The sequence below is a fragment of the Drosophila navojoa genome, chromosome 5, assembly GCF_054131105.1.
Source record: "Drosophila navojoa isolate 15081-1374.11 chromosome 5, UAZ_NAV_1.0, whole genome shotgun sequence".
In the NCBI taxonomy this organism is placed as follows: domain Eukaryota; kingdom Metazoa; phylum Arthropoda; class Insecta; order Diptera; family Drosophilidae; genus Drosophila; species Drosophila navojoa.
In genome coordinates this window covers 15,809,174-15,827,890 of record NC_142893.1, presented here as the reverse complement: position 1 = coordinate 15,827,890, position 18,717 = coordinate 15,809,174, and the positions used below count along the sequence as shown (strand labels likewise).

Below are 18,717 nucleotides of genomic sequence, written 5' to 3'. Positions count from 1 at the left end.
GTATGAACGCGTCGATTTCAGAAGATATAAGAGCTAGAGACTTCAACTTTTTTTTAAAATGTCCGTATATATCACGCGCAGATCGAGTTTATCACTAAAAAACGATAACTCATTCCAATATTTTTTTATCGATAAAAAACCTTATCGAAGATCACTTAAATAATTATATCTCCTACATCTTTCAAGCTAGAGTCTCCAAATTTAAAATGTATATTAAGATGAATTTTATACAATTTCGGTTTTTTTTTTAAATTTACCCCCCACACCTAAATCCACCCCCTCACCCTCATCTTTGTAAAAGTCGTATATCAAATACTAGAGACTTGAGCTTCGGTATACACATACATTTTAACATTATGATTACGTTCTGAAAGTTTCATTACGATCGTACGTCTAGAAATTAAATTATTCAACAAATAAGTTGTCATTATATTGCCACACTGCAGCGCAACCCAAGCGCAATCGCCTGTATATGTGAGTGTGTGTATGCGTGTGTTTGTTTGTATGCGTGTGTGTGTGCGTGTATTTGTATGTGTGTGTGTGTGTGTGCGTGTGTGTTTGCTAATTATTTTTGAAATATCAGTTGCTTGTAGGGTTCAGGGGATCTCGTAGTCGAGCAGTCTCGACTAGAGCTTTCTTACTTGTTTTTGTTTGGTGGAGGGAAGGATGGAATGAAACTTTACCGATTGACTGATTGATCATTAGACTGATGGACTGATTGACTGCTGGAATGACTAGCAAAATTTGAGTAACTCTAAGGATTCAATTCATATACATATACTCTAATCCTCTAATGAAAGCCGAAATTCCTTTCAACTCTTCGGGTTCCTTTAAAGTCAATTTCCTATTGCTCTATCTAAAGTTAACTCAACTTTAAAGAGAAACCTAAATTTAATAAGCAAGAAGCTCTGTTGATTAAATATATAAATTAAATTAATATTAGGTCTACTTCTACGTATTAAAATCAATACCCAAAAAACCAGGTTGACCCGATTTCTAGAACTGACTGAAGACCACTCAAGAGTGCAACTGTGAATGCAACTGAATGCAGCTGTGGCCATATGATATGCAAATCGCGAGTGGCCAAGTGGCTGTTGACCCATTGGAATAGAACCAGATGAATAAAGAAAACTTTCTCTGCCCACACACGCACACACACACACAGCCAAGACTTAGAGTCGCGAGAGGGCCAGGGCATATGGTTTGGTTACCTAATTGGTTGGCCGACTCGACTCGACTGAAGATTAATTGCAATACGAACGATTTCTTTCACAAAATAAAAGAAGCAGAAGCAGAAGAAGAGGCAAACAAATAAAGAAATAAGTAGATATGGCAAACAATGATGAAAAGTAAAAGTTGGCTTTAGACAAACGAACAATGCGAACTAAATGAATTCATGAATAAATTTGTCGGCGTCAGTTCTAAACAAGTTTTTGGTTTTTATTTGTTTCTGTTTTGTTATTAATTTTATGTGGCATAAAATTGCTGTTTTTAATTTACGGATGATTACCATTTTCTCAAAAAAACAAAAAAATAAACATCACAAAGCTTAAATTAGAAATATTTAGATTAGATCTACAAATATATTTCGTTGCGCTGCTGCGTTCTACAATGAGTCTTACTCAAGAGTTTGTTTTTCTTCTTCTTCTTCTTCGTTGCTGGTAATCGGACACCTCAATGCCATAATCCACAAAGCGAGGCAAGACTGTAGCAAAAGTAAAACAGCGAAAACCACGAGACCACAACGACCAAACGACTCGGCCGGCAAATCTGTCGTTGCTTCAGTTCAACTAGACTCAAGCCAAAAGAAATAATAAAAAAAAAAATTTAAAAAAAAAAAACCAAGTGCTATTATAAACCAACATCAAATCTAATGCTAACTGGCCCAAAGCACTTTAACTTTGCGTTATTTAATACATGACTTAATCTGGCCTCGTCTACACAGTTTCTGTAATATGCAAATTACATGTCTGCACACACAAATCAGCTCGTAGATCTATGGCTATTCTATACGTAATTGTCTAGGGTTAGGCTTTTCGAGTGTTAGGCACAGATTTCACACAATCACACACAATTAACTGGGTAAGCTGAAGCTATTATTACACACTCATTATCATCATCTAATGAACTTCATCAGCATAAAGTCAATGAAAACTTTAATAGCTTGAACTTGAATATCGATATGAAAGGAATATATATAATAATCTTTATAAATGTATATAACAAAATAAATATACATACATATATAATTAATTGATAAGGAATTTCTATCTAACTTTCATTGATTTTTTAAGACATGGCATCTTTGAATATTATTTAATATTTATAATTAGTAATATTCGTATTTATTTATAATTATTAATATTAGTATATACATATATGTATATATTTGTTTTATATATTTATATTCCTAATAAATATTAGTAGAAATATATTTAACAATTTTAATTTATTTTAATACATTTTAATACATTTAACTAATCAATTTTGCTTACAACTTTCCAAATTTTATGAAGATATTATCATTTGCATGCAATCTGAATATATTTGAAATTAATTTGCTTTTATTCTGTAAAAATTTATTGAAACAAACAAGTGAAAGTGAGAAAGCAATAGCAATATGGAGTAACCGACTAGGCCATACTCTATTAAATCGTAATATGTAAAATAAACAAATCGATTTGAGAAGAATAATTATACATATGCACATAATACATAAATATTCATATGTTGGTATAGTAAATTGTGAAAAAATATAAATTTATTATTATTATTTTTAAATAAATTAGTTGAATTATGCATATTTATTTATTACTTTTGACTCTTATTATTATTGTTATTATTATTTAATTTTTGCATTTATTTTTATTTTTATTTATTTATTTTGTTGACTATTTTTTAATTTTTTTTATTTAATTAATTATTATTATTATTCATTTATTTATTTATTCATTTTATATATTTATTATTTTATTTATTTTTTTTTTTTTTGCTAAAAACAATTTAAAATTGTTTAACAAGTTTTTTTTTGCATATAAATAAATATGGCATATCAATTTATATTTAATTTATAATAATTTATATAATATTTATATATTTAAAAAATAAATGAAAAGAAAAAACAATTTAAATATTAAAACTTTTTTAATTCTACTAGTCCCAAGAAATGTTATTTTATATGGTATAGACTTCAAATAAATCAACATATTACATTTCAATATGCAAAACAAGAAATCAATTAAAGTCAAATAAAAACGTAAAATATTCCACAAATTGTTTAAGTCTGAGCTCTTAATATGTAAGAAGTGTAACACATTTGTCTCATGTTCTACGAATTCCAAATCTCTGTTTACGATATCGACTTCAACGTGAGCGCAGCCAGAGGCATTCAAATATACATTTACTCTGCTCTGCTTGCTCTCTCTCTCTCACACACACTTAGGCTCGCCTGTTTACCATATGTAAAACGAATAACCACACAATCGGATCATTGAGCTGAGAAAATTGCTTGCTCTTTGCTTTCCCTTGACGTCCACACCAACACCACTAGCACTACCAGCACCGCCACCGCCGCCACAGCAACCACAACTAAACTGAACTGAACTGAACTGAACCACCGCACAGTCAGTCTTGTTGCTTCAGCGGGGGTCCTCAGTTTTCGGCATAAATAGAAACAGTTCGATGCTCGAATGCGATTCAAGCAATTCCAATGCCAACAGATCAGAGATCACAGCGATCACAGCTGATGCTACATACATATATATATGTATAACTTTTAACATATTTCTGGCATTCTATTCCTTATCCGAGAACTTCGCAGTCTGGAAACATGTTTTTGTATTTTTGTTGCTGCCCAATTCATTTATATTCTTTTGATCTTTGATTTGAATTGTGTTTGCTGAACTTACGTAATATCAGCGTGAAACCCGAGCAAGAATTCTCTCTAGATCAACTTCTTCTTCTGACTGACTAACGAATGTCAGGTATGAGTCATAATAAATTTTGGTTTTTCATTTATCTGCTGAAATAAACGACTAAGCACGTTACAGTGATTAACTCGACTGCGCAATACTCTCTGTTGCACACACACACACACATACATATACACAGGTGTATATATAGAGCAGTATTTCAGGTATTGCAGCTTCAATAATAGTATTTCAATTTTGAAATATGCCTCTTTTGTTAGTCTTTCTATTATATATTTAGTGCAGCGTCTTTTTAAATATTTCTTCTTTAGATATTGTGATTATGATATTTCAATATTATTTTTTTTTAGAGAGAGAGTACAAATAGATATTGTAGCATATATGGGCCATTGACATTTCTGTGGCTTAGTGAGTTTGCAAAATGCGCTGCTCGCATTCGTCAGGGTCACCAATTGTAAAAACTCTGTTTTAATATTATATTTAAACAAACTGACTGATTGTGAATGACTGACTACCAAACACCCTGTAAGCACAATTGCAACTTTGTCATTTATAAAAAAAGTTTAAAGCATCTATATATAAATATTTTTTAATATATTTAGTATTCGGAATAGCTGAAATATATGTGTGTATATAGATAATATATATATATAATATATATATATATATATATATATATATATATATATATATCTATATACTATATATATATATATATATATCTATATTATATATTATATATATATTATATATACTAACTATATACCTAAATCTATGAATAACTATATAATATATTTTATTTATTTTATTATTTTATTTTTATTTTATAATATAATATAATATTCAAATGTGGGATAATATAAGAAAGCTGAAATATATGTATGTATATAGATAATACAATAATATATATATGAATATAATATATAATACAATTTATAATAATATAATATAATATTCAAATGTGGGATAATATAAGAAATTGATATGGAATATATTCACATATAAACTGATCTAATCTCGAATATAGAGCAAGTAAAGAGAAATCTATTTTAAGCAAAAATGCGAATGCCTGTCTAAGAATAGGTAATATTTCTAAAAAAATTACAGCTAAATAGTAATAAAAAATATTTAAAGAACATAAAGTTATTAAAAAAATAAAAATAAAAATTAATATTAAAATCTGCATTTTCCAGCATCTGTGTACTATGAATCTTATAATATATATACAGCGAATACCTTAAATACAAAATATATGCTCTCTTCACCCAGTTTATTGTTTACAGGGTATAGAAAATTAATTTTTTTAACAGCTCGAGTTCATTTGATTAGTGCGTCAGCGATATGCAGCGCAATCCAAGGACAGCCGAGGCGACGTCTTGAACTATGTGCATTACAAGAGCGACAAAGGAAGGCAACACAGGGGGCACAGAGCCCTTTCACATCGAAACAAAAGGTATGCGCAAGCACCTGCTCAAGCAAATGGAACGCACAAAAAAAAAGCAACAGAAGCAGAAATCGAATAGGCGAAACCCGGTGCACAAATAGCTAAACGCTTGGCTAACTCCCGAGCATGCGACGTTCAATTAAATGCTGTTAATCAAATACGAACATCTCGTGTAGTTGGCAAATATTTATTTATTCATTCGTTGATCAATCAATCGGCAAAAAAAAAAATCAGAAAGAAAGAGAGGAAGAGAGAGGGGAGAGGGGAAGAGAGAGAAGCCAAACAAACAATAAGCAAGTAAAGGCAGCTGCCACTGCAGCTAATTGTTTAGCTTAATCGATGCTCGCAATTAAATCACAAATCCAGCTAGGCCAAACGAAGCGTGAAAACCTCTAATGACCTTTGACATTCCAATTGGATTCGCTCCCCAGAAAATCAATTGCCGTTAAGGTGCGGTCGGATGCTGTAAGCGATTTGAGTGGATTGTCATTAAGACCTCTTTGGCATTAAGGCCGGTGAAATTTTGTTTGATTTGATATACCCTGTAAGCTAAGGAACTGGGTATAATGCTACTTTGACAGAATTTCCGCTGAGATCTCTATGAATTTATATATAGTTTGGAATAGTTTGGTACAGATAGAATTGGGTTTACCTAAAGAGCTCTTTGATAAATTGATAATAGTATAATGATATAATATATACGTATATTTAATGGAATCTGTATACGTGGTACTTTAAAGTAGAACTACAATTCCTAATCGCTTATACTTTCTCTTTGACAGCTTATCATATCTAAGAATTTACATACTCCATCATATTTCTTAATAATACTTCAAAATTCTTTACCTTTGCATACCCTGTAATACTCCGAAAGTAAAAAAAAGTGTGAGTAGAGAAACTCCAAGTCAGCTTTCAGACAGACGATAGTCTGTTTCTTAAGGGCGTTGACCATAGCCGTTATTTCTTAGCCATAATATTCTGCAGATAGCTAAGACAACCAATCCCAGGCGGTAGCAGTGGCAAGAAAAACAAAGCTGATCATAATTGCAATGTCCCAAAAAGTGTAGCTAATACAGCAAAAATGCTAGAAAGAAAGCCAAAGAAAGAAGAGCGCAAAACATGGGCAACATTAGCGCTAAATCGTTTCAACGTCTCACAAACTATAAAAGGTGAAATTATCCGCAATGAAAATGAGCGTAGAGTAAACAAAGAGCCGGACACAGACGTCAGACATTGATGGGCCCGAGTCGCAGTCTGAGGTTGGGTCTGGGTCGGGGTCTCAGCTCTGCTGGCCCCTAGTGCAAAGATTATCGGACTAATGTTCGCTGGAGAAACATGACGAAGTCTGACCCAATTATCAGCGTCACTTTGCAAGAAAATGAATCGAATTGAAACACCTAAAAGCAACAACAACAACAACAACAGAAATTTTCAAAGCCGAAAGCTAAAGACAAATGTGGGTCAAATTTTGGGTCAAATCGAAAGCAAATGCCCGAAAAAAAAAAAAACAATTGCTTCTATTTCTTGTTTATATTATCACTTAATTATACAGAGGAAAGCACAGCATAGCACAAAGAACAGTTAAGAGTGGCGGCTGGCAATATAATCATACGCCCACGCCTCTAGCCCCAACACGCCGGCACGCCCCCTCCGTGCCCGCCCTCAGTCGCACGATGCATACGGAATTCAGGATGACAACTCAAAGAGCGGCTGCTTGATATGCATTGCCACGATTGAGTGGCCAACCTGTTGTTGACTACACAGAACAGCATTGATTGAACGATCAAGGGTATGCCGGACTAGGGGATACCCTGTATAAGTGGTATAGTTGTAGAAAATGCTAATTGATTGGTTAGATTACTTTGTTTATTATTTAATAATAGGTAAATTATTGCATGAGCAGATCGATATCTATCGATAACTTTCAGATTGGGATGTATACTTATACATCTATATGGCTGTATATCTATATATCTATATCCACTTCTCTATCATAATTATTTATATTTGAATGGGTCTATAAATATATCGATATTTATCAATAAATATAGATTGGACTATATATATTTATATATCTGTATATCTATATATCCACTTCTCTATCAATATTATTTATTATTGAATGGGTTCATAAATATATCGATATTTATCGATCTATTTTAGATTGGGCTGTCTATCTATATCTATATATATCATATATCTGTATATTTATATATCCACTTCTCTATCATAATTATTTATTATTGAATAGCTCTTTTAATATATCGATATATATCAATAAATTTAGATTGGGCTATATATCTATATATATTTATATATCTATATATCCACTTCTCTATCATAATTATTTATTATTGAATGGCTCTTTTAATATATCGATATTTTTCAATAACTTTTAGATTGGGCGGTATATCTATATCTATGTATATCATATATCTGTATATCTATATATCCACTTCTCTATCATTATTATTTATTATTGAATGGGTTTATAAATATATCGATATATATCAATACCTTTTAGATTGGGCTGTATGTATATATCTACATATATGTATATCTATACATATCATATACCTATATATATCTATCTCCACTTCTCTATCCATATACCCTCTTCATCTCTCATTCAATGCCTGTTTTACGGGGCATAATGACAGCTTACGTATTAAGCTACATATTGCGAGTGTTCTCGTTATATTTTGTTTTATTATTTAACATGCACAGCACGACCAATTGAAATCCCCCTTAACTACCTTGCGCCCTCCTGCCTACATCTCAGGTGCCCTTAGCTGTCCCACTCGCCCCCTCTGGTTACACCTGTGCAAGTGGTTTTATTGCCATTGTCGTCTCGTCTCGTCTCGTCTCGTCATCGGCCTCGTCTGACGTTTGTCTTCTGGCTTAGTGTTTGTTTTCTAGCGTGAAGGTCTTTTATATGCTCGTCATCGTCGTGCCCAGCTCTAAAACTTACAATTGGTCTACAAGCATGTTTACACGCACACACACACGCACGCACATACATATATATACTATGTGTGGCAAGTGTGCAATTGATTCGAATTTGCGTGTACATGTCCTAACTACCATCAAAAATTGTGAATTGTGTGAATATGAAATCAATTTACATTTACTATCAACTATACTTAGTTTCTCTACTTATAATTTACGGGACTTACTTACTTTACTTTACTACTTACGGGACTTACGGACGTTACGCGACGGACTTTACGGACTTACTTTACTTACTACTACTTACTACTTCTACTTTACTTACTGGACTTTACTTTACTTTACTACTTACCTTTACGCGGACGTTTACTTACGTTAGCTTTACTTACTTTACTTTACTTACTTTACTTTACTTTCTTTACTAACTTTACTTACTTTACGGACTTACTTTACTTACTTTACTTTACTACTTCTTTAACTTTACTTATTTACTTACTTTACTTACTTTACTTTACTTACTACTGTTACTTTTTTTACTTTACTTATACTTTACTTTACTTTACTTTACTTTACTTACTTACTTACTTTACTTACTTTACTTTACTTTACTTTACTTTACTTTACTTTACTTTACTTTACTTTACTTTACTTTACTTTACTTACTTTACTTACTTTACTTTACTTTACTTTACTTTACTTTACTTTACTTTACGTTACTTTACTTACTTTACTTTACTTTACTCTACTTTACTTTACTTTACTTTACTTTACTTTACTTTACTTTACTTTACTTTACTTTACTTTACTTTACTTTACTTTACTTTACTTTACTTTACTTTACTTTACTTTACTTTACTTTACTTTATGGTGTCATCTACTTTACTTTTTCAAAGATTTTTCAATGCAACGCGAGTATTATTGAGTGATTTGAGCAAAGGTAACTGGCAAAGTAGAAATATATATGTAGATTTCTATATGTACATAGATTGTAAAGGCATCATATTGCCAGTTTGTTTACTTGAATTTACCATCAATTTGTTTTTATAAACTATCAAAAATTAATTAGTTATGACAGAATCTCTAAAAAAAATGTTGGTGTACCTATTATTTTCATCATGAGTGTATATATATTGTATATAGATTTTAAAGGTATTTATATACATTTTTAATATAAAGAAACTAATGCATATATGTATATATGTATGTATATATGTTTTAGCACATTGAGGTAGCAGCAAATGCGTTATTCATATAAATATATATACTTATATGTACATATTTAACATTTATATATATAATCAATCTAATAGCTGAATTCTAGAACATATTGAACATGCACAAAATGTATTATTTATATATTATTTATATATATTTCTTGTATAATATTTCTTTAACAAAGTTCATACCAATAAATAGTAAACAATTTCAAATTCAAAGCTTTACTAATTCTAGTCCTTCATAGAAGCTCAAGAGCAATAAATGTTATGGAAATGTTAACATTTTTGCAATATATACAAATCCGGAATATATACTGTAATATATATTGCGAGCACCGCCTTAAAATCTGAATAATTTCCATAGTATAAAAAGTTTCCAGAAAATTAATGTAGCAAAAATTTAACAATACAGTTAATTGCTTTTTAGTGACCTTTTCATATTTCAACTTTGAGTCATGCATTTGCTGACTATTACTACTATTACTAAACAATAAATGAACAAGGTTTCACACACAAAATGTAAACAAATTATTTGCACAGCTACATCTGTATATATATCAGAAAAGTCTCGATTCTGGATTATCAAGAGACTTTCGTAAAGACGAACGACCTCGCCCACATCTCAGCCGTACTCAGCTGTAGAAACAAACTACAATATACATATTTACATATATGCAAAGTGAACATTCAATAAATTGTCTATATATATATATACATATATATATGAAATACTATCATAATCAATATAAACTGCAATACTTTGCCATTAAGCTCTTTCTATTCCACACTTATTCTCAAGCAATGATCTCAGGTCTACCCCACTCTTCGCTTACTCTAAATTAATAGATGAATCTCTAACAAGTATGTATGTAGCTACATGAAATATTTTCATTATTTCTCTCATTTTTAATGTGATTAACGTTTGGCGTTACAATTGGTATTTAGTGCGCGACTGAGTCTGGCCGATGGAGGCCTAACACTTGAGGCAGCAACAACTGCAGCAGCAGCAGCAGCAGCAGCAGCAATCGCTCCATTACCACCCTGAAGCTGCAGCAGCAACAACAACAACAACAACAACAGCAACAAGAGTAAATAGCAGCAGCTTCAACGAGCATTTAGGCATCTTGAATGCCTTTCCAATTATTTGCAGTGTTTGAATTTTGCGCCAGTTTTTCATGAGAGTCTGATGCTTAGCTTGGACTTGGTTGACTTGCTGCCAACGAAGTAATTTGGCAGTAAAAACAACTGGCAGCAGAAAGAAAACTAAAAGCTGAAAAGCTACTGAAAAAGCGGCAAAAACTGAAATTTGTATCAAATTTGAAAACTCACTTCAGCATGGCGAATGCCTCAGTCACGCTAACTGCGGCAACAACAGCCCAAAAAAACACACACAACTCGACAGATTCATAAACGAAACATACCTAGAGAGCGAGAGAGAGAGAGAGAGAGTGGGAGTGGGAGAGAGAGAGCGAGAGAGAGAGAGATGTATATATTTATATACACTTATATGTATTTAGGTTTGTAAGCAATTTGCCAAAGGCAACAGTTGAGGAATATTTTTAAAAATATCTACACCAAACTTGGCATATTCTATGTGAATGTGAGTGTGAGTGTGAGTGTGTGCAGAAACACTCACAGTTTACACAAGTTTTTATTGTGGAATACTTAATAATAACTATTGTTTATCTTACAATTTTGTAAGTGTTTAACATATGTATATACATATACACACAAAAACCCAGGCATGTCTGTTGCTGATAATGTGGTTCAGGCATTGCCTGGGAAATTTCAATGTAATATCCTGTAATATGAGACAGTGCAAAGTCATCAAGTGTTTATTCTCTTTTTGTTGGCCCATGCAGGATGTGCAAGCCATTCAGCTATATCAAAGCAGAGCCGGCCCTAGGGCAGCTGTACCTGTACATTCATTATGTGCCCGATCAGTGCAAGCTCGCTGGAATGCGGGACATCTGTGTAAACAGACAACGAAAGTAAGAGCGAGAGCGAGATGAGGGCTAAGAGTGGGGACTTGAGAGCTGAGGGCTAAGAACTGAGACTGCAGAGCTTCAGGAGTTTCAATAATCATTTCTGTACATGAAGTGAATATCTTTCTTTATCTCTTTACATATATATATTCATTATTATACATAATAATGTAGAGAGTTTCAATAATCATTTCTGTACATGAAGTGAATATCTTTCTTTATCTCTTTACATATATATATTCATTATTATACATAATTATATAATAATATAAAATAAAAGCAATTATTAACGAAGCAGAGGCATGAAATGAAATGAAAAGGAATGAAATTTACAAATATATTAATATATACATATTAATATTATTTATGTTGCATTAATTATTTCAGAATAATTCGTAAATGAAAAAAAGATGTATGCCTGAAGGCCTTTCGTCGCTCTGGATTATAAATGATATGCAACATATATATATATATATATAGACATGTCAGATAATATGATGAGCTAATACTTAAAAAATATTCTATTCTATAATATATATATATAGTAGTAGAGACTTGTGCTTTGGAATGTACATACACCCCTACCCCTATACCACCCCCCCCCCCCCCCCCCTTACCCACATACATTTAATATATATTCATAAAAGTATTTGTATATATAAAAGGATAGATAGATAGATGTAAGCCCGATTCCATCAGCTAGCCCCAATATTTTGAGATCATTCATTAGTAAAATTAAATATATAATAGTAATAATATATATAATCTTTAGCTTTAGATAAACCTCTATTTGGCAATTACAAATACTTTTACTCAACCATTATACCTCGAAAACACCCATTTCCAATCGCTTCACAGCAAAATAGAAACCCAAGACTGATAAAAAAAGGTAGAGTAGAAGAAAAATTAAAAAAAAAAAATACGCATATATAATAAATGACAAGAAGAGGCTCGCTGCATTGACCAAGCGAACGAAAGGTACTTAAAAGAAAAACTCCACTCAAACTGTCTGGGGGCTCATTTCCTGTTTCGGTTTCTGTTTCTGTTTCGGTTTCTGGCTGCCACAGTGCAGCGCGGAATTCAGCTAAATTTTTATTTCTTCTCGTCGTCGTCGTTGTCATCATCATCATCTTCTTCTTCTTCTTCTTCTGCTTTTGCCATCCCTGTCAATAAGTGGCGGCTAGTTTCTAATTTGCCAAACAACCTTTAATGATCGACTACGAGTGTTGGCAATAATAATATCTCTCTCTCTCTCACTCTCTCAGTCTCGCTCCCTCTCTCTCTCTCTCTCCCGCTATGCAAATGAATGAAGTTTCCAACAAAATTAATGTACAGTTAATGTATCGCCGAATTTTGTCGCTGCGGGGCTAAAAAACACAAAATATTGTTGTTGTTTTTTCTTTTTTTGGCTTTGCTTTGTTGATCGTTTCATATCAATCAATTAAGCATATCTCTTGATCGACCGTTAGCACTTTCTGATTGCATTTTTATCACAAAACACAAACACCAAAAATTGTGCAAAAAGCTACGAAAATTTTGTTACGACAATGTCATTACGAAATAAACACAGTTACAAACTTATAACATATGGGTATATATAATATATATATAGGAAAACACACACTCTCTCCAAGCGATTTTCACATTTCACGAAACAATTTTGTTTCAGAAAGTTTTATAATTAATTGCGGTTACAGTGGGCAGCTCTGAATCAATTATATATGTACATATATTATAGACCTTGGCGATGTTGAGTCAAAGATCTGTATCGCCATTACATATACGAATATAACGGCATTTCTTTAATTTGTTAAACTCTTAAATTTGAAATGAAAAGAAAAGTAGCAGCTATAAATCGCCAAATGGATGTAAAATTAAATTTACTTATGTAAATGAGTTTGTTTTTTTAATAGTTGACTTTTGTAAGCAGACAAAGAATAATAAGAAATAATAAAATTTAATTAAACCAGCCTGGCAATATACTTGAGGTGTACATGAAACTAGAATGTGACTCTCCGATCCTCAAGTCATTAAAGTCTGCATTTGAGGTTCTTTAGCCACAAGATATATAATATATTTATGAAGTTAAATTTTTCTGAATACTTATAATAAAACTTAAAAAAAAGCAATTCTTTATATTATGGTTTAAAAATAAATTCTATATATTATTTCAAATTAAAAATTGATATACGTTAAATTGCATTTCGCTTACCTCACATATAATTATTATTCCAGTTTAAATGGTTTCAATTAGCAAATTGTTCCAATTGGAATCTAAGTAATGAGAGCTTGTTTTCCTGCTGTGGTTGTCGTTGTAGTTGTAGTTGGATCTGGTTGGAAACTGAACTTGTTATTGTATTGCCTTAATCTGGTGTATCGCGTAGGAGGCAGGAGACAAAGCTGCCAAGACGTGCCGTACTTGTTGCAGGCATACATTGAATTACAACAGCAACAACAATAATAGCAAAGGCAATAACAACAACAAAATCATCACGCGATTAGTTTAAGCCGAGGTAAAGCGAAACAGCCAAAGGGTATCCGTCTTATGCTTGCACATACACATACATGCAGGCATAGCTTTGAGCGAGAGCACACACACACACACACACACACACACACATACACATTTCAACTTGCAGAGGCAGCAAAAAACTTCAAACACAAAACGAAAAGAAGAAAGAACGGTTTATTTGAACGTATCGAAGCCTAGATACCCTCGCAGGCAAACATGCATATGTGTATGCATATTTGTCTGTGTGTATATGCCATAGTTATATAATATGTATGTCTATAATCTGGCGATTCGAGTTTTAAGCTAAGCTTCTAATAATACTTCTAACGGCTCCTTTCATGACGCATTTAACATTAAATGTAAATTGGCCTCCGCAAGGGTATGTACAGTGCGAAATAGGAAAAGAAAAATAAAACATAATAAAAACAACAACATGCACACGCAGACAAACAACAAGAATATGTATCTTAAAACTGGTTTAAGATTTGTTGGGATTGAAGTTGGTTACTTCGATGCTTCTGCTCAGGTTCAGTTCAGGCTTCAGTTTGTGTACCACTTGTATATGTATGCGTGTATATGTGTGTGCAAACATACATACACACTCATACACTGTGCATACATGTGTGTGTACAAACAATCGAGTTTTGTACTTTCGAATAGTCAAAGATCGAATTCTATTCTCTGTTACTATTTTCTTCGAAGTGCGAATATCATTTGCATTAGCGTTTGCTTATTAGAACTTTGCTGTTGCTGTTGTTGTTGTTGATTTTCACACTGTATTAAGACGAACAACTGTTGCTTCTGCGTTGCACTATGAACGTGGGCAAATCGAATCACAACATAGACAATTGACGTTGACCGGTTGACGTTTCGTTTTGGTAGCCAATCATTTTCGTGTACTATTATTTAATATACTATGCATATATTTCACGATTATATATTTATATTTTTACCGGTAGAATGACGGCAGCCGCTAAGAATATTCACAACGATTTATTGCAATATATTATATCTTACATTGAAGATATATTCTTTATTACTGCAATTTAATTTACAAAGAAAAGCTTCAACTTCGGCCTTGTTGATACTTGGTATCTATAACTTCTTGCAAAGTCGCGATACGCTAACGCTCCGACGTAACACGGCCGACCCGACCGCTTCGAAAACAATTTTTACAATAACAAAATCAAACTGTTAGCGCTGCAGCAAGCAGCAATTCGTAATTGGACAGAGCAGTGCTCTGTTATTTTTCTCTGTAATCATAATGTTATCGATATACGATAATTTGTTTGTTACACTCGGCTGTTAGTTAACATGTTTCTGCTAGTTTTTATCCGTTAATGCTGGAAACAAGTAACCTTTAAATTTAAGGTTTTTAATGTAATTACTTACATATATGTATATATAAATTAAAATTGAAGTATAAATATGACGATGTCAGGATCAACAAAACAGATATTTTTTAGTTATGCTACCAGTATTTTTCTTGTACCCAATAACAATGTATAATGCCCATTTAATCCTACTACTTCTACCTTATCTATGTATGTGTTTATCAGCAAGATATCATCTAAAATTACAACATCTATATTTGCTGGGAGCTCTTTTAAAGATTAGCTACAGTTTTCTCAGTTATCTTTGGGCAGTTGCAATGAACACACGTAAGCTTTCAACGCATGTGCTAAACACATCCACTGGAAAGGCAGCATCCAACGTCAAAGTAACCGTTTATCGCCTAAATGACTCTCAGGAATGGATTCCAATCAAGCCGGCACAAACGAATGCAGATGGACGCTGTCAGTTGTTGTCAGAAGCAGATTTTATCAATGGCATCTATAAGTTAACATTTCAAGTGGGATTATATTTTGCTGAGCAAAATATAAAAACCTTTTATCCAGCTATAGATGTCATTGTGGATTGTTGTGAAGCTCAAAGCTATCACATTCCTCTCCTAATTAGCCCATTTGGCTATAGCACTTATCGTGGAACATAGATATAGCTTCTGAATAAATAAATGTAAATTTTGATTACACCAATGAATTTTAATTTTAGTAAATAAATCTAAATTTGGTATGCTTAGATGTACTTTAATAGCAACTTTTAAAAATGTAGCATTTAAAAATATAATCGATTAATGCGATTAATTGGTTAGCATAAAATAAAAATTGGCCACTCTATTTTTTTTTTTTTGCAGCGTGACCAGCTTTGCGAAGCTGTGGCATATTTTAGCGTAATATTTGTACTTGACTCGTGCACGTGCTAACACGTTTAATTTCGTTGTTTATAATAATATAACAATGACGGAACCCGGCGATGGTCCAACGGAGCCAAGCATAGATTTTGTGCCTGCTCTGTGTTTTGTGCCACGCGGCGTCACCAAAGAAAGGCCCGAAAAAATTGTCCTAACACAATCGGAGCTAGCGCGCATTATTGGCGAAACGCGAGATCAGCTGAATGGAGGCGATGATGACGATGACGACGATGATGATGATGATGATGATGATGAGGAGAACATGGATGTAGATCGTGAAGATGCTGCTGCCAACAATGGCCATTCCCAAGATGACGAGTTCGATTTTGATAATTACGAAAATGAAGAAAATTCAACTGTAACAAATATTGCGAACGTTGTCGATGCCGATGAACAAGTGCCGGATGAGGACGAGGATTCAGAGGCTGAGGATGAGGTGATTAAGCCAACAGACAATTTGGTGCTTGTCGGCCATGTGCAAGACGACGCCGCCAGCATGGAAGTCTGGGTATTTAACCAGGAGGAGCAGGCGCTCTACACACATCACGACTTCCTGCTGCCCAGTTTTCCGCTTTGCATCGAGTGGATGAATCATGATGCAGGCAGCGACAAGCCGGGCAATATGTGCGCCATTGGTTGCATGGATCCGGTTATCACGATCTGGGATCTGGATATACAGGATTCCATAGAGCCAACATTTAAGCTTGGCTCCAAGGGCAACCGTAAAAAACAGAAGGAACAGTATGGTCACACAGATGCTGTCCTCGACCTGTCGTGGAATCCCCAGTTCGAGCACATTCTAGCCAGTGGTTCAGTAGATCGCACACTCATACTGTGGGATATGGACGAGGGACAGCCACATACGACAATTACCGCCTTCGAGGAGAAAGTGCAGAGCATAGAATTCCATCCGGAGGAGGCGCAGAGCATACTCACCGGCTGCTCCGATGGCTTGGTGCGTCTCTTCGACTGTCGCGATGCAGACAATGTGGACACGGCATTTGTCAAGTGGCAGATCAGCGGCGAGGTGGAGAAGGTCCTTTGGCACCCAACGGAGACAAACTACTTCATCATTGGCACCAACGACGGCAGCTTACACTACGCCGACAAGCGTCAGCCCAACAAGCTGCTGTGGTCCGTAAAGGCGCACAACGAGGAAATCTCTGGTGTCTGCTTCAACAAGGAAATGCCCAATCTGTTGACCTCCACCTCGACCGAAGGCACGCTCAAAATATGGAATTTCAACAGCACCGAACCAAAACATGTCTACGAGCACGACTTCAACATGGGCCGCCTGCAGTGCATGCGACAGTGCCCAGAGGATCCCTACACGCTCGCCTTTGGCGGCGAGAAACCGCCGCGTTGTGCCGTATTCAATATCAAGAACTTCGAGGCAGTGCGTCGCACCTTTGGCATTCCCGATGCTGAATAAAGTCCCATTAAATTCTGTATGACAAGTCGTAAAATAATAATAAATTTGTATGTTCATAAAACATATTAATTTAAAATAAAAATGTATATTTGTAAACTTATTACAGGCTACAAATTGACTATCTAAGTTAAAATGAACACATACATACATACATAGCAACTCTAAAGCAGCTCTCACTCATGCTCATGCTCATGCTAAGCTTGTAATCGATACTCTCTCGCTCTGTTTCTCTCAGAGAAGCTATGCGAGCTGACCAATCCAAAGGCGCCGTTACTTCCAGCATTCCTCACTATGCATCATTTCCTAATGCTTACTCTCTTCTGCATGCATGTATGCATGTGTGTGTGTGCCGCTAAGGCAGCCTGTATGCGAAAGCTTTACTTTTCGTTGTCTGCCGATCGTTCCAAGCTCAAAGTATGTGTATGTGTTCTTGCTGTGCATAATTGCCTTCCGCTTACTTTCATTGCTCCCTTTTATGCATGCATGTGTGTGTGCTGCTAAAGTCCTTGTACATGTATTGCGTCTGTATACGTAAATGTCAGTGCCCATACCGATTGTATGTGTAAGTGTTGCTTCTCCCTACCTGCTGACCGTTCCACATTTCCATTCCAAAGCTTCGAACAGAACGCTCTCTCGCTTAAAATTCTACTTATGTATATTAATAATCATTATAACCAAAATTATTATAAACAATTTCTTAAAATTATTATCATATATATATTACAATTTAACTTAATATAACAATAAAGTAACACACACACACGACATCAGCAGGAGGAGGAGAGGAGAGCCACTGCGCTGCACTGGACTACCGACCCACCGGCCAGCCAAACCGACTGAAGAAGCGCTGCGCAGGCTTCACTTTATATGTATATGGGGGGCTACCACTCAAACTGATCGCAGTTCTGGAGCATTCTTTTGAGAAGTGAGCACCCGATCATTAAGTGACCATTCCTATTGGTCTCGCTCGCTGCTGCTGATCTACTCAAGTGTTCTTT

The 18,717-nt window shown here is 34.1% G+C and overlaps 3 protein-coding genes across 5 annotated transcripts in view; 2 read left to right on the top strand and 1 right to left on the bottom strand.

Moving 5' to 3' along the window:
• LOC115565232 (uncharacterized) overlaps positions 1–15,231 on the bottom strand; it is a 44,601-nt gene extending 29,370 nt beyond the window's left edge. The window contains exons 1-2 of one of the 3 annotated variants that reach the window (XM_089261648.1): positions 14,990–15,231; positions 13,737–13,865 (exon numbers count right to left, since the gene is read on the bottom strand). The gene's annotated coding sequence lies outside the window, so the exon portion shown is untranslated. The remainder of the gene's footprint in view (positions 1–13,736; positions 13,866–14,989) is intronic. The other 2 variants (XM_089261647.1, XM_089261650.1) reach the window with 2 other exon arrangements.
• LOC115565691 (uncharacterized) lies at positions 5,363–16,072 on the top strand. The gene is made up of 2 exons (XM_089261654.1): positions 5,363–5,382; positions 15,669–16,072. The coding sequence occupies exon 2, from the start codon at positions 15,688–15,690 to the stop codon at positions 16,027–16,029; it is 342 nt and encodes a 113-aa protein (XP_089117780.1). The 5' UTR covers positions 5,363–5,382; positions 15,669–15,687; the 3' UTR covers positions 16,030–16,072.
• A 172-nt stretch (positions 16,073–16,244) lies between these two features.
• nclb (PWP1 homolog no child left behind) lies at positions 16,245–17,801 on the top strand. Its single transcript, XM_030390477.2, has one exon. It carries the CDS (start codon positions 16,334–16,336, stop codon positions 17,717–17,719), a length of 1,386 nt encoding a protein of 461 aa, XP_030246337.2. The 5' UTR covers positions 16,245–16,333; the 3' UTR covers positions 17,720–17,801.
• Positions 17,802–18,717: the final 916 nt, after the last annotated feature.